Below are 25,707 nucleotides of genomic sequence, written 5' to 3'. Positions count from 1 at the left end.
TTGCACCTTCACTGAAAGTAAATTGACAATATATGTGTAGATATATTCCAGGATCTCTAATCTATCAAGTTGATCTATTTATCTTTAGGCAGATACCATACCATCTTGACTACCCTGCCTTAAAACAATCCTCAAGTTGGGTAGTAAGTTTTCCAATTTTGTTCTCTTTCAAAGTTGTTTTGGCTAGTCTAAGTCCTTTGAATTCCAATCTGAATTTCAGGTCAGCTTTTCAATTTCTATCCAAAAAAAAAAAAAAAAAGAGGCCTGCTAGGATTTTGAATGAGATTGCACTGAATCAATAGACCAATCTGGGGAGAACTGACATCTTAACATTGTCTTCTAATCCATAAACACAGTGTATCTCCCATTTATTGTGGCATTCTTTTATTTTTGTCAGCACTGTTTTATGTTTATAGTGTATAGTCTCACACATCCCTAAGCATCCTAAGCATATTTCTAATGCTACTGTATACAAGTGGCATTTTTTTAATCAATGTCCAATTATTTGTTGCTAGTTTAGAGACAGGCAATTGATTTTTGTATATTTATCATGTATCCTGCAACCCTACAAATTCATTTATTGCTTCTAATAGTTTTTTAATAATAGGTCCCATCACAATATCTATATAGACAACCATATCATCTGTTAATAGAGACAGTGTCTCTTTTTCCTTTCCAACCTCAATGTCCTGTACTTTCTAAAAATCACCACAATAAAGTTGAATAGAAGTGATGAGAGGGGACATCCTTGCCCTGTTTCTATTCATAGATAAAAAGCATTCAGTCTGTCACTGTTAGGCACAATGTTACCTGTAGGGTTTTTATATATGCTTTTTATTAGGATGAAGAAATTCCCTTTCATGCATATTGTGCGAAGAGATTTTATCAAGAATGAATATTCAATTTTTCTTCTGCTTTTTCTGCATGTATTGTGGTGACTTTTCTTTTTTAGTGTTTGAATATTGAAATTACATTCACTGATTTTTCAAAAGTCATACTGTATTATTCTTTTTTGTATAGTTATATTTGATTTTCTAAATTCTGTTTAGAATTTATGCAAATAGGGATCCCTGGGTGGCGCAGCGTTTCGGCGCCTGCCTTTGGCCCAGGGCGCGATCCTGGAGACCCGGGATGGAATCCCACATCGGGCTCCCGGTGCATGGAGCCTGCTTCTCCCTCTGCCTGTGTCTCTGCCTCTCTCTCTCTCTCTCTCTCTCTGTGACTATCATAAATAAAAAAAAAAAAAAAGAATTTATGCAAATATATTCATAAGGGATATTGGTCTGTAATTTTCTTTTTTTTTAAATGGCCTTTTTTTAAAATTATTATTTATGATAGTCACAGAGAGAGAGAGAGAGAGAGAGAGAGAGGCAGAGAGAGAAGCAGGCTCCATGCACCTGGGAGCCCGACGTGGGATTCGATCCCGGGTCTCCAGGATCGCGCCCTGGGCCAAAGGCAGGCGCCAAACCGCTGCGCCACCCAGGGATCCCCTGTAATTTTCTTTTCATGTAATGTCTGTCTAGTTCTGGAATCAGGGTAATTCTGGGCACCATGAATTAGGAATTATTCCTTCATTTCCAATTTTCTGAAAGAGCCTGTGTAGAATTAGTATTGCTTCTTCCTTAAATATTTAGTAGAACTGACAGTCAAGTCTTCTTGGCCTACAGTTTTATTGTAGCATTTCTACAATATCTGAGAGACTTTAGTAGTTTTTGCCTTTCAATTTTTTCCATTTCTCTAAAGTGTGACACTGGCCTAAAGATGTTCACAATGTGCACTAATTATCCTTTTAATACCTGTAAAATCCATAATGATGTCATCTCTTTCATTCCTGATATTAGTAATTGCTGTCTCTTTTTTTTTGCTAGTCAACCTGGCTGCACCTTTATCAGTTTTATTCATCTCACTTTCTCTGTATTTTTTCTGTTTTCTATTTCACTGATTCTCCTATCTTTTTTTATTTCCAATCTTCTTAATTTGGTATTCATTTGCTGTCTTCTCCCTGGTTGTCATGCATTTTACCTGTGTATGTTAAATAACTGTGGGCACTGATTTGAGACCTTTTTTATTTTCTAAAACATGCATTTTAGTGCTATAAATTTTCAAATCTTTTATTTTTTTTTCATTTAATTCAAAGTATTTTCAAATTTCCCTTTTCATTTCTTCTTTGACCTACTATTTAGTTACCAAATAATTGAGGAATTTTCTTTTTTTTAGATTTTACTTATTTATTCATGAGAGACACAGAGAGAGGCAGAGACACAGGCAGAGGAAGAAGTAGGCTCCCCGGGCGGAGCCTGATGCAGGCCCCGATCCTGGGACCCCATGACCTGAGCCAAAGGCAGATGCTCAACCACTGAGCCACCAAGGTGCCCCTAACTGAGGACTTTTCTAACTATGTTTCTGTTAGTGATTTCCCATTTAAATTCACTGTCATTAAAGAACATATCATATATTTTGATGAATTAAGTCCTTCATTATTTATGCCTGGCAAAATCCACACCCTTTCCTAATAATAATATATACCTTTTCCAGTTTTCTTTTAATTAGAATCAGCATGTTATGCCTTTTTTCTTCTATTGCTCTAAACCTATTTGTGTCTTTATATTTAAAATGGATTTACTATAGGCAGCATATACTTGAGTCTTTTCTTTTCATTCAATCTAATAATCTCTGTCCTTTTTAAAAGTTTACTTTTAAGTCATCTCTACACCCAATGTGGGGCTCCAACTCACAACCCTAAGATCAAGAGTTGCATGCTCTTCTGACTGAGCCAGGCAGGAGCCCCTAATCCCTGTCTTTTACTTGGAATGCTTAGATCACCAATGTTTACTGGTATGGTCAGGTGTAAGTCTATTGATTTGCTCTTTGTTTTCTATTTGTCCCATTTATCTTCCCTTTTTCTTCTTTTTTCTGTGCTCCTCTGGATTAACTATTTTTTATGATTCCATTTAAAAATTTTTCTTATAGTTGCTTACTGATTATATCTCCTTGTTGAGCTACTTTAGTGTTATTTGCAGGTTTATCACATACACCTTAATTCATCACAATCTGCTTTCAAGTTACCACTTGAAATACTTCATGTACAGCATAAAAACCTTCCAATGGTGTATTTCTATCTTTCCTTCTGCCGCTGAGCATTGTTGTCATGCATTTTACCTGTGTATGTTATAAAATCACAGTACATTGTTACTATTTTTTTAAGCAGTCAATATCTTTTTAAAAGATATATAATAAAAAAATAATAATAATAAAGATATATAATAAAACTTTTATATTTTACCACAAAATTCAGCCAATAACCTGAATGAGTCTGGAAGCAAATTCTTCCTCAGGGCCTCCAATAAGGAATGCAACTTCATGAAAATATTCTTGTCTATCAATTCTGAATTTGTGTCAATTCAAAGCCAGTTTTAAGTTATTTTTCTTCTCATTATGGGTTTTTCTTTCCTTTGTACTCAGCTGCAGACTCAAGGTAGGCAGAGTGTACCCCTAAAGATGTCCATATCTTAATCCCTGGAATCTGTGAAAGTGTTACATGGTCTATTAGTGTTCTAGGGCTGCTCTAACAGCATACCACAAACTAGATGGCTTCCAACAACAAAATTTTGTTCCTTCACAGTTCTGGAGGCTATAAATCCAAAATCAAGGTATTAGTAGAGCCATATCCCTTCTGAAGGCTCTAGGGAAGAATCCTTCCTTGTCTCTTCTAATAGCTGCATGTCTGGTCTTATAGATGCATCTCTCCAATCTATACCTTTGTCTTCACATAGCCTTCTTCAGGTGTGTCTGTGACTCTGTTTTATCCTCTTATAAGGACACTACTATAAATTAGGGCCCATCCTAATCCAGTGTGACCTTATCTTAACTAATTACATCCACAAAAATATTATTCCCAAATTAAAGCCACATTCTGAGGTTCTAGATGGACCCGAACGGAGAGGGTTGTGTGAAAAAGAGGACCACTGTTCAACCCAGTATTAATGCCAAAAAGACCCCAGATATAACTAATAAGGTTATGGACCTTAATACAGGAAGACAGATATCTAAGATTAACCAGGTGGGTACAACCTACCCAATGAACCTTTAAAAGCAGAGAACTTTCTCCAGTTGAAGTCAGAGAGAAGCACTGGAAGGGTAAATCAGGGAGGAACTCAACCCACTCTTGCTAGGGGTGGGGGGGTCACATGAAAAACATAAGAGGTGGGCAGCCTCTAGGGCATAGACCAGCACCTGCAAGGAAACGGAGGGCTTCAGTCTTACAACCACAAAGAACCAAATTCAACCAATAAAATAAGCCTGGAAGCAAATTCTTCCCCAGAGCCTCCAATAAGAACGCAACCTCATGAAACCCTCATTTCAGCTTTTTTTTCCCCAAAAAAAAGAACATCAGTTCAATAGGATCCTACTAAGAGAAATGTTTAAACTGAGATTATGATAGCCCATTAATTCTATCCAGCTGTAAAACAAGATGTTTCTCTGTGCAACTCTCTCCTGTCTAGCACTCTGCCCAGAACCTCCAGCTACCTGGCCCCCTCAACTATAGCCTGTACCCCCATCCTCCCTGCAGCACCCTCAAGCTGTTGCAGGACTCATATAACCTGAACTGCAATTCTTCAGTGCCTATGTTTTCATGAAAACATAGTTGTTTTAGGTGAGAGGACAATATACAGTCTCTCTTACTTCATCTTCGCCAGACTACATGTAGCTTTTAAAGTGTTCCTCTACTGGGACGCCTGGGTGGCTCAGCGGTTTAGCGCCTGCCTTCAGCCCAGGGAGTGGTCCTGGAGTCCTGGGATCAAGTCCCACATCGGGTTCCCTGCATGGAGCCTGCTTCTCTCTCTCTGCCTGTGTCTCTGCCTCTCCGTGTGTGTCTCTCATGAATAAATAAAATCTTTAAAAATAAATTAAATAAATAAAGTGTTCCTCTACCAACACTTGAATACTGATTTTCTTAATTTTTCTTACTTCATATCTGAGCCTTTGTTTTTGATAAAACAACAATACAGGGACTGCTCTTGGCATAAAACACCATAGCAGAGCACTCATTCGTTCCTCCCTGTACTCATGGATTTGTTAATCTTTAAAACTGTTTTTAACCTGTAGTTACCCACTGTTTGAAGTTGACTTCCCAAATATTTTTTTAAAGATTTTATTTATTTATTAATGAGAAACACAGAGAGAGAGGCAGAGACACAGGCAGAGGAAGAAGCAGGCTCCCTGGAGGGAGCCTGATGCGGGACTCAATCCCAGGACCCTGGGATCACACTCTGAGCCGAAGGCAGACGCTCAACCACTGAGCCACACAGGTGTCCCCCAAATCCTTATTGGTGTCCCTGCCCCTTTCTTAAATTGTTTCAACACACAACTCAACAACAAAATAAAGCCTAAACCTCAACTCCTACGTCTTTGTTTTCTCTTACTAGAAGAAATTGTTCCCTATTGTAAAATATCCATTCTCTTTACTCACTTGCCCTAAATTCCTAAAATATAACTGCTCCAGTACACATTCTACAGAGGGCCTCTAGGATACTTCACAAAACCATCAGGCTTATTCTTTTTTCTCCTGTTTCTATACCCTCCCATTATATTCTTTGATACATTTAGAAAGTGCATTCTAATCAAATGATAGTGTCCTAGGGGCATGTGGGTGGTTCAGTTAGTTAAGCTTCTACCTTCAGCTCAGGTCATAATCCCAGGGTCCTATCATCAAGCCCCCTGTCCAGCTCCCTGCTCAGCAGGGAGTCTTTTCTGCTTCTCCCTCTCCTTCTGCCCTTCTTCCCTGCTTGGTGTGCTCCCTCTCCCTCTCTCTCAAATAAAATCTTTTTAAAAAGTGTCCTAAAAATATATTAAACATAATTATGAAATCCTTGCAAAGCCTCACTTTGTTAAGCTCCTATTACACTATTCAATACCTGCTACTTTCAATTTACACTCTGAAAGAAAAAAAGAAAATCATCTAGAAAAAAAATGTACGAGTTTTAAATCTTCCCAAAGAATTGCTTTATTTTTAAGATTTTATTTTATTTATTCATGAGAGACACAGAGAGAGAGAGGCAGAGATGCAGGCAAAGGGAGGAGCAGGCTCCATGTAGGGAGCCTGACTTGGGACTCCATCCTGGGTCTCCAGGATCACACGCTGGGCTGAAGGTGGCGCTAAACCGCTGAGCCACTGGGGCTGCCCCCTAAAGAATTGCTTTAAATTAAAAGGACCTTTCTTCCTGTTTCTAATGGTCTAAATAAAGATCTCTTTATCTTAACAAAATACTTAAAGCAGGGCAAACATACATTTGTAGGATTCTGAAATTAAGATTTGTTCAAAATAAGCAAAAGTTTACTTTTATTTTAATGCACCAAGAATAAAAACAGAATTTTGGAGCAGAAAAGAACTTTGAGATCCCTTGTTCAATTCACTCAGAAACCAAACTTTTTTTTAAAAAGAAGTTAAATAAATGCACACAAATTCCGTAACTTACAAATGATAGACAAGGGATTAGATCCAAGATCTTGTGTTCTTTGTGTATTACTGTATGGATCTTACTTACACTTAACATTCTAGATGAAAAAGGTATATTTTGAATTTTGTCAATATTATGTGCTGAATAAAAGCAATCAGTTTAATAAGATTTTACTAAAGGAAATGTTTAAACTGAGAATATGACAGCTTATTAATTCTATCCATCTGTGTAAAACAAAATTAGTTGAGTTTCTGATCAGTTTGTAGGACACTATAAACAGAATTAAGCACTTCTACATGTGTTTATATGTAAGGACATATAAACTAAGACAGATCCGAAGCCTTCTTAAAACACCAAGTATGGGGCAGCCCGGGTGGCTCAGGGGTTTAGCGCTGCCTTCAGTGCAGGGCATGATCCTGGAGACCGGGGATCAAGTCCCACGTCAGGCTCCCTGCATGGAGCCTGCTTCTCCCTCTGCCTGTGTCTCTGCCTCTCTCTGTGTGTCTCTCATGAACAAATAAATAAAATCTTTAAAAAAAAAAAAAAACACCAAGTATGGAAAGGTTTTAACCAATCCAACTTCAATAAAACACTGAATGTACTGTATGTACTTTGTGTGCTATAATGTCCTCTAACAAAATGAGGCATTCACACTATTCATGACTTAAAAAGCCTTCCCAGTCCTGATGGCAGATGTCTGAGTGACATTTTATGTCTGACTGGCCTAAGTTTGCATTGATCAACTACATGTGAGCTAGAAAAGGAACTTCAATTCTGCTTCCTCGTGTATAAAATAAGCTATAACTCATCAAGCTCTCATAAAGAACAGAAGAGAAATAACATACCAAATACTAAACAAATGTTAGTGCCTCCCACCAGCCATCTAACATAATGCAAATGCTCCAAACAACTGAAAAATTCTAATGCGGACCAACAATTTGACCAGATAAAGACAAGAAAGTAATGTGAATTACAACTAAAATTAGCTCTCAACCCTTTCCCAAAGAATTAGTCTTATTAATTACACTCCAAAAAGTTTACAAAACAAAAACCTGTATACACACATTAAAAATATATGAAAACTACAATGGCCAAAAAATAAAGTAACCTACAAAGAAATACATCAAATTACTAACAGTGTGAATATACTAAAATTTTATTCTTACTTTTCTGCATATTGTAAGTTTTCTATAGGAGCAACTAAAGACCCTTAAAAATAATGAAACATATATTTTTTTAAGATTTTATCTATTTATCCATGAGAGACACAGAGATAGAGAGGTAGAGATACAGGCAGAGGGAGAAGCAGGCTCCACGAAGGGAGCCCGATGCAGATCCAATCCAGGGACTCCAGGATCACGCCCTGGGCTGAAGGCAGGCACTAAACAACCGCTGAGCCACCTAGGGATCCCCTAATAAAACATATTTAAATCTCATTGTGAAACTCAAAATTCTCCAAATCCCTGTTAGGTAACCGCCTAACAAAATGCCTAAGGGCAGAGGTGTTCCAGTGGTGATCCAGCTAAACTGAGATGCAGATACTAGCTGGGCTTCCCATCAGCCACACCATTTACTCTATTTACCAACCTCACTGACTACAGAGTTAAAATCCCAACTTTAGCCAAATCACAGATTCCCACTTAGCAGGGAGCTCAAAGCTTGCTCCCAAGTAGTTGCAACCATGAATATAAACCCCTGAATGCTTAGAATCCACTATACTTTTATAATGGGGGGAAAACTTTATTAGTTTTTGTAATTTGAAATATGTATCATTCATACCACAGAGGGGACTTTTTTAATTGTTATTGTGCCATAAATATACATACTTCCAGAATGCATCCTTCTAATCATATATGTCCCTTTTATGCAAGGAAAGTTACAAATTTTTCTCTGAAAATCAAAAGAAATAAAAATCTGGGGAAGCCCTGGTGGCCCAGTGGTTTAGCACCGCCTTCAGCCCAGGGCATGACCCTGGAGACCCGGAATCAAGTCCCACATCAAGCTCCCTTCATGGAGCCTGCTTCTTCCTCTGCCTGTGTCTCTGCCTCTCTCTCTCTCTCTCTCTCTCTCTCTGTGCCTCTCATGAATAAATAAATAAAATTTTAAAAAAATCTGCCTTGGACAAAAGTCCACAAATCAGAAAAAGTATCTACTAAGTAACCTACACATTTAAAATGAAGACAGTTATGAAAAGCTAAATAAAGAAATCTGTATCAACAGATATGAACAAGCAGCAATGTCCGCAGAACAAGAAAATGAAGAGTATGATTACAAAGATTCTGAATACCAATTCATTTAGTGTGACATGGAATTAGATGCTTACTTATACTTTTACACAGTGAACTTTATATGTATGTAATATATGTGTGTTTATGTTATATATATGTAGGTACATATAACACCTACATACACACACACACACACACACACACACACACACACACACAGTTTCAAATTGTTTCCCCTCCCAACTGCCCCTTTCCAGGAGACTCAACATTACTGTTAATGGTTTTGACAATCACAATTGTAGAAAGGGACCTAATGTGATACAGAACCTCTACTATATTTATTTTTCCAAGAAATATTCACTTAACACAAAAAATTTGAGAGTTGATGGTCTTATCTATAATCAATATAGATAATCATCTATATAAATAACCAGTTTTTGTTCAAAGTCTAAATAATCTAAAAATTAAGTTTATTTACCAGAATAGGAATTCCTAAGTAGTAATTATACTCTTGGCAACTTTGTAGGACTTAGTCCCCAGCATTTTACAAACGTACATCAGACATACATACACAAATATCCATTAAGAATTATTCTATAATTTTGATGAAACTTTCTGAATTTTAAATTAGGGATAATATACATAATATAATGTATTATATATGACTATATACTAACTTATAAAATTAAAAGAAATATTAATCAAATTTCACTTCTTCAAAAGACTAAGATTACATCCTTCAATATAACACAAAAAATTCAAAAACCTTATAGTTTGTCGAAATTAGTAAAAACCTTTTTGAAAGATGTCCTATGACTATCCCCCAAAGATGTATCTGAACTTAAAGATTTTTTACTAATTCTAGAATATTTAGTTTAAAACCAAACCAAACTATATTGCCAGATCCCCATAAGATGCATTAACTTCTAGCTCCATCTGCTGGAGTCACAAAACATTCCAAAATCCAACATACAATACTATAAAGCAAATTATCTATCACTTTTTATCACACAGACCAAAAGCTTCATGAATTTAAAACACAAAATTAATCCGAGTTTAGCCATTTTCAGTAATTTCCAAAATGAGAAATCTAAGTTAAAGTCAGTATTTCGGTGGAATTGAAGACTTATTAATCCAATTGACAAAAAGTGAGTTATGTAATAAAAAAATTCCACAAAGAAAGAAGCCTTAGAGAAAGACTACAAGTTTGTTTTTGAATAGCAAGCACTACATGAACCTCAGAATTAGAACAGATTCTATTAAAAGAAAAACAAAAAATAAACAACTTTAGTTGTGAAGCTTTTTACCTTAATACAACATTTTTCTTATAAAAAGCAATAGAAAAAAATAGAAAAAATAAAAAATAAAAAGCAATAGATGTCCATTGTAGAAATATTATACAAGCACCCCAAAACTTTTTATATCAACAAATACTCTCCTAGATCATCATCTATAATGGCCAAAAAAGCACTCCACTGTTAGGATATACCAAAATTTAATTAAGCAAATTTCTTACTTTGAACACTTAGATTGTGTTTTATTTTTAATACTATAAACCTCCATTAATATCCAGTAACTATAGTGATGCATATCGTGACAAATGACTATTAAGACCAATTAATCAGAAACTACTAGTAATGATTAATAATGGTATATTAAACTTTCTTAAGGACTTTTGATTTAATACCTATACAAAAGGAGATGTGATACTAATTTTTCTTTTCTTTAAGTTTTATTACTTATAATGTAGAAGTCAGATTTTTTTTAATCTTCTGTAGGACTTGAAAATGGATAAAATAAAGATGGATTTTGTATTGTCCCTTCATGATATCCACTAATAGCATATTGTCTACTTCTGTGAGAAAATCAAAATAAAACACCCATACCTTGAAAAAACTAGTCAGGTTCATTGCAGTTACCTTTTAACAAGCTAAATGTCAATTGGACAATCATGTTATGAACTGGTGTCTCTGTTTCATAAGTGAGTATGGATAGCTTAGCAAAATTGGTACCCAGTGGGGGGATACCTCAAACACCGAAGAATTATTTCCTGACTTTATTTAAGGCTACTACTTAACTCCATCATCTCCTGCCTTCCGAAGATTTATTCCTGTTTAGTTTTAACTTTAAATTCACATTACATAAAATCACCATCTTAAAGTAAAAATTCAATGCATTTAGTGTATCCACAATATTGTGCTACCACTACCTCCATCTCATTCCAAAACATATCCATCACCCCGAAAGGAAAACCCACTAAGCATTTATATCACTTTTTCAATTTATGGAACTGAAGAGTTTCATATTTTTCTGCTAAGTTTTTAATAATAAATTTATTTTTATTGGTGTTCAATTTACCAACATACAGTTTTCTGCTAAGTTTTTAACAAGATACAAAGAAAGTGAATACAAATAGATATCTCCTTTTTTTCTGTCCATTTTTTTTACCCTTTTTTCCAATTTTAACAATAAAATTGACAATATAAATGTTAGCTACCATTTTAATTTGTCAGCTCTGCCCTCTTTTTGTGCCATCCTACAATAACTATAGCTGCCAGCAGGTCATGCCCACACTAAGTGAACAATGGTCACAGCATCTGGCTGACAAGTGACAAGGACCCTGGGCTAAAACTTGTCAAGGATCAGAGGATTACCTTTCTTTCTCAGTCCAGCTCCAATACCATTTTTGTACATCAGTTTTCAAGCTATTTTAATCATTTTCCCATTGTAGACAGAGATACATCCTGCTACATGATAGAGATTTAGAACTAAGGTTAATAATTTATTTATTTATGTTACTAAGTTCTGGCCCAGAAAAGTCAAGTGGCATTCCAACGTAATCTGGTTAACATGCAATATCTCAAATCCACATATCCAAAGTCCAGACACTGCATTAAATTCAAACTAAATATGTTTATACATATTGAAGCATTATTAATACATACATTAGCCTAATACATGTAATTTACACACTAAAGACACAAGCAATCAAAACTATCCACACTGACAATTTTATAGGACAAGCCATTATATTTCTTTTCAAATTAAGCTCTTTCTTATCAAGGTATTTCTAATGATACAACAAATAACATTTATTCACTCAACAATGAATCTTTATTGAACAATTCCAGTGTGAAAGTACTAAAGCAGTGATCCATGGGAGACCGAGAGAATTTCAGACATATTCTGAGACCTCAAAGAATTTGGCATAAATTCACAGAGGCTTAACAAAAAAAGACAAACAACAACTCAAGAAAATCTCATAAATGTTATCAGACAGTCAATGACTAACAAATGAATGTGGATGCTACAACTGCACTGGGGTGAGGAAGGAAGTCATCAGACTTTTCAGGGACTACTAGACACCGGCTCTGAACTGACACTAATTCCAGGAGACCCAAAACATCGCTGCAGCCCACCATTCAAAGCAAGGGCTTATGGAGGTCAGTCAATGGAGTGTGAGCTCAAGTATCACATGTGTCACAGTGGGTCTCCAAACCCAGCCTATGGTAATATCCTTCGTGCTGGGATGCATAAGGGATTAGATATACTTCGCAGTTAAAAGAATCCCTACTCTGGTCTCCTGATCTGTGTGGTAAGGGTTATGACAGTAGGCAATGCCAAATGAAGCCCCCAGAATTGCTTCTAACGAGGAAAATAGTAAACCAAAAGTCATGCCACATCCCTGAAGGAAAAAAAAAATGCAGAGATTAGTGTCACCATCAAGGATCTGAAAGATGCAGAAGTGGTGATTCCCACAGCCCCAAAACAACAGATTACTAAAGCCTAACTAGGTGGTGACTTCAACTGCAGCTGCTGTTCCAGATGTGGTGCCACTGCTTGAATAAATTCACACATACCCCAGTACCTGGTGTGTGACTCCTGACAGATGCCTTTATCGCCATCTCTGTCCATAAGGCCCACCAGAAGTAGTTTGCTTTCAGCTGAAAGGCCAGCAGAGCACCCTCACTGTCTTACCTCAAGGGCACTCCAACTCTTCAGCCCTAATGGCACAATTTAATTCGCGGGAATCTTGATCTCTTTTCCCTTCCACAAAATATCACAGTGGACCATTCTAATGACACTGCTGACTAGATCTAGTGAGCAAGAAGCCTCATAGCAGGTACTGTAGACTTATTGATAAGACATTTTCATGTCAGAGGGTGGAGAATAAATCCAAGAATAATTCAATAACCTTCTATGTCAATGAAATTTCCAGGGGACCAGTGCTGTGGGGCATGTGGACATACCTCTTCTTGGGTGAAGGATTAGTTGCTGAATCTGGGCTCCTACTACAACCAAGAGAGGCATAAAGTCCATGGGTTTCTTTGGATTTTGAAGGTAACATATTCATCATATTCCTCATTTGAGTGCCACTCTAACCCATTTACCAAGTGACCCTCAGAGCTGCCAGTTTACAGTGGGGTTAACCACAAAAGAAAGTTCTGCCACAAGTAAAGGCTACTGTAAAGATGCTCTGCTACTTAGGCCCTCTGCCCCACAAATCCAATGGTGCCTAAGGTGTCCATGGAAGCAGGGATGCTGTTTGGAGCCTTTGGCAAGAACTACAGATGGATCACAGCACAGAGCCTGAGGGCTCTTTAGAGCAAAGCCTTGCAGCACTACAGCACCCCTGGGACATCCCTGAAGGACAGCCCTGCAACTCTCTTTTAAGTAACAGATCTTGGCCTGTTACTGGACCTTAGCAGAGTGAACATTTGATCATTGGCCACCAAGTTACCACATGACTGGAGCTGCCCATCATGAACAGGGTGTTATCTGGCCCACCAAGCTATAACACTGGACATGCAATAGTGACACTCTATCATCAAATGGAAGTGGTATATACGTGATCAGGCCCAAGCAGGCCTGAAGGTGCAAGTAAATTACCTGAACAAGTGGCCCAAATGCCCATGGTCTCCACCCCTGCCACACTACTTCTCTCCCCCAACCTGCACCTATGGCCTCATAGGGAGTTCCCTACCATCAGGTGACAGAGAGAAGAAAAGACACAGGACTGGTTTATAGATCATTCCACATGATATGCAGACACCACCCAGAGTGGACAGCTGTAAACATCCTTGAAGGACAGCAGTGAATGGAAATCCTCCCAATGTACCTAGTTGTTCACCTTGCTTATTTAGGAGGAGGCCAGACATATAACTGCACATTCATGGGTTGTGTCCAGTGATTTGGCTGGATGGCCAGGAAGAAACATGATTGGAAAACTGATAACAAGGGAATCTGAGGCAGAGGTATACAGATAGTACTCTCTGAATGGGAAAAAAAAAAATGTGAAGATATTTGTGTCCCATGTGACTCCTCAACAAAGGGGGATCCTGGCAGAGGAGTTTAACAATCAAGTGGATAGGATTACCTGTTCCATGGATACCAGTCAGCCTCTTTCTCCAGCCACCCCTGTCAAGATCCAATAGGTTCATTAACAAAGTGTTAGGGTGGAGGTGATGCATGGCCTCAGCAATGTGCACTTCTACCCATTAGGCTCACCGGGCTATGGTTCCCACTGAGTGCCTAATTGGCCAGCAGCAAAAATCAATACTGAGACCTCAATATGGCACCACTCCCAGGGAAGATTAGCCAACTACCTGGTGGGGGTTGATTGAAATGGGTCACTCTCATCATGGAAAGGGCGGCATTTTGTCCTTACTGGAACAGACACTTACTCTGGATACAGATTTGCCTTGAAAGCAAAGCTTCTGCCAAAACTACTATCTGTGGACTTTGAGAATGTCTTGCCTACCATCATCACAGCAGTGCTTCACAACAAAAGAACAATGGGCCCATGCCCTGGAATTCACTGGTCATGCATCCTGAAGCAGCTGGCTCAACAGAATGGTGAAATGTCCTTCTAAAGACTCAATTACAGTGTCAGCTAGGTGGCAATACCTCGCAGGGCTGAAGATAGGTACTCTAGGAGGTTGTATATGCCCTGAATCTATATTCAATAGATGGTAGTATTTCTCCCAGTCAGGGTTCACAGGTCCAGGAATCAAGGGGTAGAAATTGGAAGTGGTGGCACTCACTATTATCCCTACTGACTCACTAGCAAACTTTTTGCCTCCTGTTCCTACAACCTTGCGAACTAGTGCTGCTAATCTAGAGGCTCCAGCTCCAAAGGGAGGAACGTTTCCACCAGGAGATATAACAATTATTCCACTGAACTGGAAGTTTATACTGCTGCCCAGAACTCTGGGGTCCTCATGTGCCTTAATCAACCAGCAAGGAAGGGAGTGTTCTGACTACCAACGACAAACAACTGCTACTGCACAATGGAGGTGAGGAAAAGTGTGTCTAGAACACAGGCATACCTTAGGTCATGTCTTACTAGTACCATAATTTGGCCCCATTAACAAATTTTTAAAAGCCAAGAAGCAAGCATGTCTAAGGTTGACAAATCTTCAACCCCAAGACAATTGAAAGGACTAATAATAAACACTCCCTCAAATGTCATCAACAAGGTTAAAGAAAGCTATTAATTTAGAAGAAAAAGATGAATTTAAAGATTTATGAAATTTACTACCTGCAGCAAAGGATATAGACCTACCAAAGATTTAGCAGAAACAAAGCTGGGGGTCATACTACCCTTAGGGAAAAATTTCCGAGGCTGACATCCCATGCCTCCTGAAACCCATTCCTAAGAGTACAGTTAGAAGTAGTAACACCTGAGACACCTGGGTGGCTCAGCAGTTGGACGTCTGCCTTTGGCTCAGGGTGGGTTCCCGGATTCCCAGAATCAAGTCCCGCATCGGGCTCCTTGCATGGAGCCTGCCTCTCTTTCTGTGTTCTCGTGAATAAATAAATACAAATCTTTAAAAAAAAAAAAAAAAAGCAGTGACATCATTTAGAAGGTTCTTCCTTTAGTTCCCCAACTTCCAGCTGATGTAGTTTTTTACTATTTTTATATTTTATTTTATGTGGTTTATTATCTATATTATATATATATTAATATATATTATTAAAATTATTACATAATTTATTCATTCAACATGTTTATTAGGCAATCACTATGTGGGAATCATTGTTCCAAGCCCTAATTTATAAACAATATATTTGAGCTTACACACCTTACATTAAATGAGAAAGACTCCCAAAAAAAACAAAGATGTTTACTTCCAGAGTTAAGGCCTCCAAATCATATGGCATGTCATGTGTTAGTAGCTCTTATTTCCAGTCCATAAACAGAAAAAAAAAAAATGGCCTTGGTTTAGAGTATGAAAGGTCATTAAATTTCTATTGGTCATGCAATTTCTATTTAGTAAAACTGGAAACAAAGGCCAGTTCACCTGTCATACTGGTTAGCCCAGCTTGAGAATACCTGCACCGCTGGTAAAAACACCTGGAGCCCAAAATGTATGTGCCGTAGTACCTACAGCTTTACAGAAAGCTAGAGCTAGGGAAACCAGGCCAAATAGTGTTCCTTAAATATCTCAGACAACACATGCAAAAATCATTTTCTAAATTATATATTATAAAAATATTTTTAATAACTAATAACATGTATCTAAAAATAACTCACCAAAACATGCACAGCCATTACTTTCCAGGTTGTTTCCTGCCTTTCATAATAACAGCTGACTTTTCAGTAAAAGATTTATTTTTTGTATCAATTTCAGTTTGCTTATTTGAGTTTTTTTTTCAATTGCTAAGCAAAAAAAGGAGTAATTGCTTATTTGGTTAATAATTAGTCCTAATTTTATTGAATTCATTTGGTCTTCAGAGCTTCATGAATCCATTTGTTTCTACCTTCAAATGCAACAGAAACCACAAAGGCCAGATTCAAATATGTGATTAAACAAAAATGTTAAAATTTTTTATGTCAAAAAAACAGCTTAAGCAGTATTAAAGGACAAATGGGAGGAAAATGTTTGCAATTAACCTCTGATAGACAATCAATTACTTAAAAAAACATTGCAAGCATAAAAAGAAATGAAATCTTGCCATTTGGAACAACATGGATGCAGTGGGAGTATAATGTTAAGAGAAATAAATCAGTCAGAGAAAGACAAATACCATATGATTTCACTCATATGTGGAATTTAAGAAACAAAACAAATAAGAAAACACGAGAGAGAGGCAAACCAGGAAAGAGATTGTTAACTATAGAGAACAAATGGTGGTCACCAGAGGGGAGGTGGGTGGATGAGTGAAGTAAGTGATGCGGATGGAGGAGGGCACCTGTCGTAAGGAGCACCAGGTGTTGTACGGAAGTGATGAATCACTACATTGGACACCTGAAACTAATATTACATTGTATGTTAGCTACTGGGAATTTAATTAAAAAAAAAAAAAGAAAGATACGGGGTGCCTGGGTGTCTCAACTGGTGAAATCTCTGCCTTCAGTTCACATCATGATCTCAGGGTTCTGGGATAGAGCCCCACATCAGACTCCCTGCTCAGTGGGGAGCCTTCTTCTCCCTCTCCTGCTCTACTTGTGCTTTCTCCCTCTCTCATAAATAAATAAACAAAATCTTTGAAAAAAGAGGGGGGGAAAGCACTGTAAAAATGGGCCAAGAAAACAGGTAGGCAGTTTACTAAAAAATAAATATGAATGACCTCTGAGTATGTTTTGTAAATTTACAAGTAATTGAAGAAATGTACGTTTAAGAGGGGAAATGTTTCATGTTTTTTAATTGGAAGGGTTTTTTCTTTTAAGATTTATTTTGGGGAGTGGGGGCAGAGGAGAAAATCCAAGCAGACTCTGCTAAGCATGGAACCTGATGCAGGAATCAATCTCACAAACCTAAGATCATGACCTGAGACAAAACCAAGAGTCACTCAACCAACTGTGCCACTCAGGTGCCCTTTGAATTGCCAGGTTTTAAGTACTGCCCACAGTTGGTGAAGATGCATTCTGGGAAGAGGAAGAGGAGGCCCACCTCCCCACTCCACCCCCCATATCCCACCAGTGAAAGTGAAACCACTAGTGGAATTCACACAGCTTTTCAGAATCAGGAATTATCTTCTCAAAAACTTTTAAAGTGTGCTTACCTGGAAAGTGAATTGCAGAAATCTATCCTAAGGGCAAATATTTATTTGTGAAGATGTATACTGTAGCTTTTTTAGTTAAAAATTTAGGAGCAATCCATGCTTATTACAGCTTCAGGCACTACTGTAAATTGCACAGAAAAGTAGTTACAGGCATGGAAACCTTCCCCTTACACTTTGATGGGAGAAGATACAAATTATCAGTGAATCCATGAGAGTTTCCCATCTGGTTATGTATGTATCCACATGAACACACATTATGGAAGGCTAAGAAGGCTACGAAGGCTACAGGCCAGGTATCCACAATAGCTCTGTGGGTTGTGGGATTGTAAGTAACATTAATTTTCTTCACCATATATTGTTTCCCAAATACTCTACAGTAAACATAGCATTTCTTTAATAAACACAAAGGGTTGAGAGAAAAGGTATCTGTATAAAGTCCAGATGAATTAAACAGTTATGCACAAACAAAATCATCTTTAGAAAATGAGGCGGGGGAGAAGAAGAGGATTTGTTGCATCTCAGGAAGGAAAAAGATCTTCCAAACACAAAACAGGGCAGCCTGGGTGGCTCAGTGGTTTAAAGCGCCACCTTTGGCTGGGGGTGTGATCCTAGAGACCCGGGATGGAGTCCCACATCGGGCTCCCTACATGGAGCCTGCTTCTCCTTCTGCCTATGTCTCTGCCTCTCTCTCAATCTGTGTGATGAATAATCAAATTAATTTTAAAAACACAAAACAATTAGAGATACCAAAGGAAGAAAAAAGACTGGACAACATTTTTTGATCTGCCAATCAAAAAAGCGAGCAGAGTTAAGAAAAATAACTGGAATATATTTACAAAGATCTAACAAAAAACTGGTATGTTTCACACATAAAGAAATCATAATTCAGTAAGAATAAAAGAGGGAAAAACAATGAAACATATTTTAAAAATCAATGTATTAGATTTTATAAATTAAAATTAAAATGTCCTACCTCACTAAAAATTTCTAGAAAACAGCAGTCAAGATTGGCATGCAGGTCTATTTGGCCTCCAAGCAATATACCATGTTGCCCACAGCAAATAAGTCACTTTTTTAACCACATTAATTTTATTTTTTTTAACCACATTAATTTTAAAGTTTGTACTTGACAAAAGAAATTTTCCCCTATTATTCATTTTTTTAAAAGGTTTTATTTATTTATTCATGAGAGACACAGAGAGAGAGGCAGAGACACAGGCAGAGTTGGAGAAGCAGGCTCCCTGCAGGAAGCCCGATGTGGGATTCGATCCCAGGATTCAATCCCGGGACTCCAGGATCATGCCCCAAGTCAAAAGCAGACCCTCAACCACTGAGCCACCCATGCGTCCCTATTACTTACACATTTTTAAATAACAAAAGTAACTAGCAAGAAATAAAGTAGAAAACTATGACTCGTATTTTTAGGTCTTAAATGGAGGTAAGATAACCAGATACACCAAAATTCTCTTGCTAAACATTTAAGTGAAAATTTATCAAAATCATTTTAAGTATAAAAACCATTTCTTAAGTAAAACAGGAAAGCCTTCACAACTAATAGGAATAGTAAGTAAAATCTGGTTTTCTGATTTTATGAAAGACTCATGGTTTATTGGAGGAAGATGCAAATTACGAAGGAAATTTAGAAAAGGTAAATCTAAAGATACAGTTCAGTAAAAAACAAAAACATTCATTGTGATTATATTAAGCAATATATACTAACCATGAATTAGGGAGCCATTTAGCCATTGAATATAGTAGTTCTGAGGAAAAGAAAGCAGGATTTCATTGCTGATTATTGAAAAGGGCAAAAGCAAAACAGCCCCAGCTGACACTGCCAGAGTGAACGTGCTCAAAAACAACCTGGAAGAGAAGAGATTGTTGTTACCAGCAACTGGAAAAAGCAAGGAATATGGTAGGAATTCAAAAAGGATAAAAACTTGTAAATCTTTTAATCCAAAAAAGTTATATAAGACTTTCGTTAAATATGTGTAGTTGGGAGTCAAATGATATATATATATGACACTAAAAGGGGCTTTCACTTTCTGTTTTACATGTCTGAAATGTTTAAAATGTTATATCTAAATTTTTTTAAGATTTTTTTAAAAGACTAAACAGGCAAAGGAAAAAAAACCCTCACCAACATTAGAGATGGAACCTTAATATCCATACCATTAAAATCAATATAGGAAGAACATGAAAATAAATATAAGGAGACATAAGAAACAAAACATTCTAAACACTCAAAATACACATCTACTAGAGTAACTTTGAGCCCAATGCCATCTTGTGGCAACCAACAGAAGTGTTTTCCTACTTAAAGCCAAAACGACCATGATACCCTTGTTCCGTAAATCATTGATAATGTTTAAATGTAGACTATATGATACATAGCAAAAATACAACTCAAATCAGACAGAAGTCGTCTTACAAACTGTTTTGCTGAGCGGGCATGTTTCCTGGGAAAAGCACTAGGAAAAATGTCTACCCCAGGCCTACTGTCAACTCTGGCAACTACCAGCCAGCGACCTTCAGTGTGCTTCTTTGGTTTTGTCCTTGCAAATCAAGTGAGGAAGTTCTCCCAATCACTATCAGGTGGCCTAGAGCTGTCCTGTTGCCGGTCACACTCTGCCTGACCACTGGTCTCCACTCTAACATCACTCTTTTCCCTTTTAATTAAGTATTTTGTTGGAAGCTAAGCTGGAAACCAAGAAAAATAACCCGTTCCTTGCTAAAAAATGTATTCATTTACTGATTCCTATCAGTATGGACTCCAGATTGTTCTATTTTATGCTGTGTAGGATCCAATGTAATCATTCTCCTGACACTCCAATTGTCCCTGATTGATGTGAAAGCCCTTGAACATTCTGGGTCTTTCTGACATGTACCTCATCATTCTTGGAGCACCTCCTTGCATTCTGGCAGTACCATATGTACAGAATGAGCCTGGAACTTCCCCTCCTGTACCCCTGCGGACAGCTTCTCCCCCAAATCCTGGTTCCTATTAGTGGAAAATTATATTTAGAAGCAAAGATCTGGTGCTAAATATATTCATTGCTACTGGGGTGTCATGCTCCCAAAAGACAGGCAAGGAATGGAAGTATGCACTACACATACACGTATGTACATATGCACACTTAACACATATCCACCTTTACATCTAGATCTGGTTCACTAACTTTATTAAAAACCATGAGTCCACACTGACAGTCCAACTGCAATGCAACAACCTTGTTCATTTTCATTTTTCTCCCTTTCCCTAACTGCAAATGGTTCCGTCACCTTTAATGGACTAAACACCCCTGTATGTGATCTGACACTCCCACCCTATGCAGAGGTGTCCATCCTGTTCCAGTGACTCCCCATTCTGGACTGTCCTACCTCCTTCCCCACTGACCTCTGACACCCATGCCAAGCCGTCCTTCTGGGGACACCCTTCTCAGCCTACTTGGGCTCTGCCATCCTGCACAGATGCCCTCCCCAACTTCTGACTCCCTGTGGCAGAGCATCCCTGAACACATGTGGGTGCCCCTCAACACTCCCTCAAGCTAATACTATGTGCCAGGACTTCCCTCTGCAGGGGAAACTCCCTCCCTTCTCCCAGACCTGTAAGCCCACACCAGGTCACTCCTGAGCTGTGATACTTTATGCTAGGCCTACCTCTTACCGGGAAACTCTCCTCTCATCTGCACAGGCTCACAAAAGTTTCAGCACTTAGGCATGTTATTTTTATATCAATAAATTTAATCCTAATCAAATCAATTAACTAGACAACAGGAGCTCTCAGAAAATGTAGTTGTTGATTACAAAGTTAATTTGGGGGCACAAGTAGATACAAACAGAGAAAAGAACAAAGGAGTAAAGGAGAGAGCAAACATGGGCCTAATGGAAGGTGAGAAAGGCCGAGGAACAAGGCTTTCCATCTTGACTCGGGGTTGAGCCAGCGCTGGAGATCTCTGTTTCCAGTGGCCAGGTAGTGCTGCCAACCACTTCACTTAAGAATTTGCCTGAGGGGATCCCTGGGTGGCGCAGCGGTTTGGCGCCTGCCTTTGGCCCAGGGCGCGATCCTGGAGACCCGGGATCGAGTCCCACATCAGGCTCCAGGTGCATGGAGCCTGCTTCTTCCTCCGCCTGAGTCTCTGCCTCTCTCTCTCTCTCTGTGACTATCATAAATAAATAAAAAAAAAAAATTTAAAAAAAAAAAAAAAGAATTTGTCTGAGCTCTTCTAGAAGACTGAGGATTCCGTTTTTTTTCTCCTCATTCAGCAGGCGTCTCCTTCCATTTCCTCCTCTTCAGTGGAGGAAGCAAGGCAAGGAAATATAGTGCAGAGAAGGGAAGCAACTCTGAATTTCCACATATTATGCACTAAGCACCAACCCAGGAATGTTTGGCAGATGTGATTTAATCCATACAACAGCACAACAAAGTAAGTGGCAGCTCTCCTTCACACAGAGAGAAAATAAATCTTTCTCAATCTCTTCTAACCTCAAGTTAATCTTGAGTTCAGAATTTGAACCCAGATCTGCCTTACTCTTCCATTCTCACTCATTCTATCACACAAGAGGGGGAAAAAGGCAGTGAAAGCCAAAGTCATCACTGGTGTGAGGGGCTAGGGAATAGATGAGCCCTGATTCTCTTTCAGGTGCCCTCCTCCTTGCTCCTTCTACTGTCTTTATTGTATGTGCACACCCATCTGCCTGCAAGAAGCGGATGTCTCCTCCAGTCACCAGGAACCACCTGCTAGGAGAACACAAAGCCTTCAGACATTTGGTAGCAACAGCAGAGGTGGAAGCAGAACTGCTGAAAGCAGAAGGGGAGATCAGGGCTCCAGAGACTCCTCACAAGGAAACAAGGCACAAAAAGTTGATCATTTTAAAATATTTATTTCTATTATGGATGCAGTTCCTTTGGGCCCTAGTTGCTGAATTGTTTACAGTTCCTGAGCTATACATTAACATTTGATTTACCATGTAGTTGCAAAGAAACTTGTAACTTGTTTGTGAAATATTTAAATAAAGGTTATCTGGGATTTGTAATGTGTGTAAAAAAAAAAAAAAAAAGAAAGAAAAAGGAAACGAGGCACAGCCACTGTTTCATAGAATACACTGCAGGGTAATGCCTAAATGATGTGCTCTGGTCTGTTGACACATCTACAAATGTATGTATATAGCTTTACCACCAAGAGTGGAGTACAGACCAGAGAGAAGAGTGGCACACATCTCACAGGTACTCACTTCATCCCTAGAGGATTTCACTGGGAAAGAATTAGTATCTGCCCTTTACTCAGTCTGAGATTCACTGAAGCTTTTTGAGGTAAGTGAATTATTTAGACAGTAATTTAGACACAGAAAAATGATCAATCACTTAAGGATTTTCTCAAATATCAAGGTGTTAGGAATAAAACTAAGACCCCTAATTCTATAAATTTAAATCAAATAATAGGCCTAAGTTTTAAACCCACAGAGCAAGAATTCCCAGTATAAAGTTACAGATGTTTTCCCTAGGGCATTTAAAATCATTTAAATTACCAAATCTAATAAAGCAAGGTCCATTTATATTCACTGTTCAGTTATGAATTAAATCAGACCTATCAAAGTCACTTATCAGTTGAAAGTACTTTTTTATTGAAGTGAAATTCACATAACATAAAATTAACCATTTTAAAATGAACCATTTAGTGGTATTTAAGTGTATTCAGTGTTGTGCAAACACCACCACTTTCTAGTTCCAGAACATTTCATCACCTCAAAATAAAACCTTATATTATTAATTAAACAGTTGCTCCCCATTCTGCTCTCCCCTCCGTCTCTAGTAACCATCAATATGACACTGATGAATTTACCTATTCTGGAAACTGCTAGTAAATGGAGTTAGACACTATGTGGCCTTGTGTCTGGCTTCTTTCACTTAGCATGATGTTTTTGAGGTTCCTACATGTTATAGCATGTGTCAGTACTGAGTAATATCCCAGTGTACATAAGAGTGCATTAGCACAGGAAGCCTCTCTCCTCCCTCTCTCTCTCTCTCTCTCTCTCTCTCTCTCTTTCTCTCTTTGACCTTTCCCTCACCTCCTTCTTGCCCCAGGCAAAAGATGAATAATCTGATACTAATCATGAAGAAACAATCCAAATAACTAACTTGTAATCTTCAAAAGTATCAAGATCAGGTAAATATTGAAGAAGGGTTTCAATTTAAAGGGAACTAAAGGGACATGACAACTACAAGCAGTGTGTGATCCTGAACAGGGTCCATCTGCAACAAGGACATTACTGGAAAAACTGGTAAATCTGAATGGGGCATGAGTGATACAGCATCAATTTTATTATTTTGATGGTTGTATGGTAGACAATAGAAGAATGTACCATTTATAGGCATTATATACAAAAGTATCCTGAGGAAATGGAGAACCAGGTCACCAAATTCTCAAATAGTTCTGGGGGCTAAACAGCTCTTTTTTGTTATATTTCTAACTTTTCTATAAATTCAGGACTATGACAAAAACTTTTCAAGTATCAATTAAAAAAAAGAATCCTGGAATAAAAATCTCTCCAATGTAGCTACAACTGTGTGATCTCAAATTTTAGTCAAGCAAAATCTTATACAAACAAATTTACTGCTTCCCATCCAGTTTAATACCTCAAAAAAATTTAAAGGGTGTATCAATCATATATCACCAGCATATATAAGCAGAAATAAATAAATAAATAAATAAATAAATAAAGGCAGAAAGAGAGCTACAGGAAACTAAAGAACCATCTGAGTCCATCTCCCTGCTCATAGCAGGTAGATGTTCAATTAACTAGAACAGATGTCTCCTCCCTATTCCAAGACTGTCATAGTCTTCTCAGCAGATCATTAAACAGTTAAGAGTTTTCTTTCTTATGGCCTGGCAACTTTCCCAACCATAAATAAGCCCACTTCCTGGTTAAAATGTCTGAAGGTAAAATGTCAGCTCCTCAAACAAGCAAATTTTAACAGGAAACAATCAATCCTCATTTTTCCATGTATGGTTGACCCTTGAACAATATGACTTAGAAATGCACAGGTCCACTTATAAGTGAATTTTTAAAATAAATATAATACAGTACTGTAAATGTATTTTCTCTCCCTTAAGATTTTCTTAATAATTTTTTCTTTTCTCTAGCTTTATTATAAGAATACATAATACACATGACATACAAAATATGTATTTGTCAACTGTTTATGTTATCAGTAAGACTTCCAATCAAAAAAAAAAAAAAAAGACTTCCAATCAATAGACTATTAGTAGTTAAATTTGGGGGAAGTAAAAAATTATACACAATTTCCAACTGCTCAGGGCCAAAGTCCCTAACCCCCACAGTGTTCAAGAGTCAACCCTATATTTGTTTATATGCACTCCCAAAGATAGAGTTAATATTAATAAAAGCAGTGTATTACTTTAGGTGAATTTTTTACACATTTATGCCCTAAGGTGTGAACAAAATTTGAAGAATTTATAACCTCAAAATTAGAAACAGAACAAATGAATTTTTAAATACATACGAAATCCTGTTGACTATGGCATCTTCATCTTCTTGTTCATCTGTAAAAATGGTTAAAGTATTAATCTTTTTATCTTCAATAAAATGTTTCATTAATTTATCAGGAAATACAAACAAAAACAGAAACTTAATGAATTACTGAAAAGAACTTTCAAAAAGCACTGTTTATTTCAGCATGGATCTAAATTTAAATCTTATTAACTCACATGGGACAGAACGTAGAGTGTTGTGATTAACCAAAATCCTAATTAACAAAACTACCATATGCAAATTGAAACTTTCCATATATTTATTGCTCCAGAAAATAAAACTTAGTAGAACCTTAGGACCAGAATCAAGTTTACTGTCATACAACATAGTGAAATTGTAATTGCTAATGAACAAAAACTTTTAGTTGATACTATCCAACAAAAATCTTTATTATAAAGTTAGAATTCAAAATCTTAAAACTCATGTACTTTTCCACAATTCAAGTTTGTCATTATCAATGA

General features: G+C 37.5%; 1 protein-coding gene across 11 annotated transcripts in view; it reads right to left on the bottom strand.

Annotated features, from left to right (window-relative positions):
* The window catches only part of LMBR1 (limb development membrane protein 1), a 155,631-nt gene that overhangs the window by 98,289 nt on the left and 31,635 nt on the right, over positions 1-25,707 (bottom strand). For 10 of the 11 annotated variants that reach the window (XM_041751956.1, XM_041751957.1, XM_041751958.1 and 7 more), the window contains 2 exons: positions 25,218-25,257; positions 19,416-19,555 (listed from right to left, as the gene is read on the bottom strand). In XM_041751956.1, the coding sequence (XP_041607890.1) occupies positions 19,416-19,555; positions 25,218-25,257 (180 nt within the window). The remainder of the gene's footprint in view (positions 1-19,415; positions 19,556-25,217; positions 25,258-25,707) is intronic. The other variant, XM_041751966.1, reaches the window with a different exon arrangement.

Source organism: Vulpes lagopus, chromosome 4 (genome assembly GCF_018345385.1).
Source record: "Vulpes lagopus strain Blue_001 chromosome 4, ASM1834538v1, whole genome shotgun sequence".
Taxonomy (NCBI): domain Eukaryota; kingdom Metazoa; phylum Chordata; class Mammalia; order Carnivora; family Canidae; genus Vulpes; species Vulpes lagopus.
The sequence above is the reverse complement of the archived record's forward strand: the minus strand, read 5'-3'. Positions and strand labels throughout refer to the sequence as shown.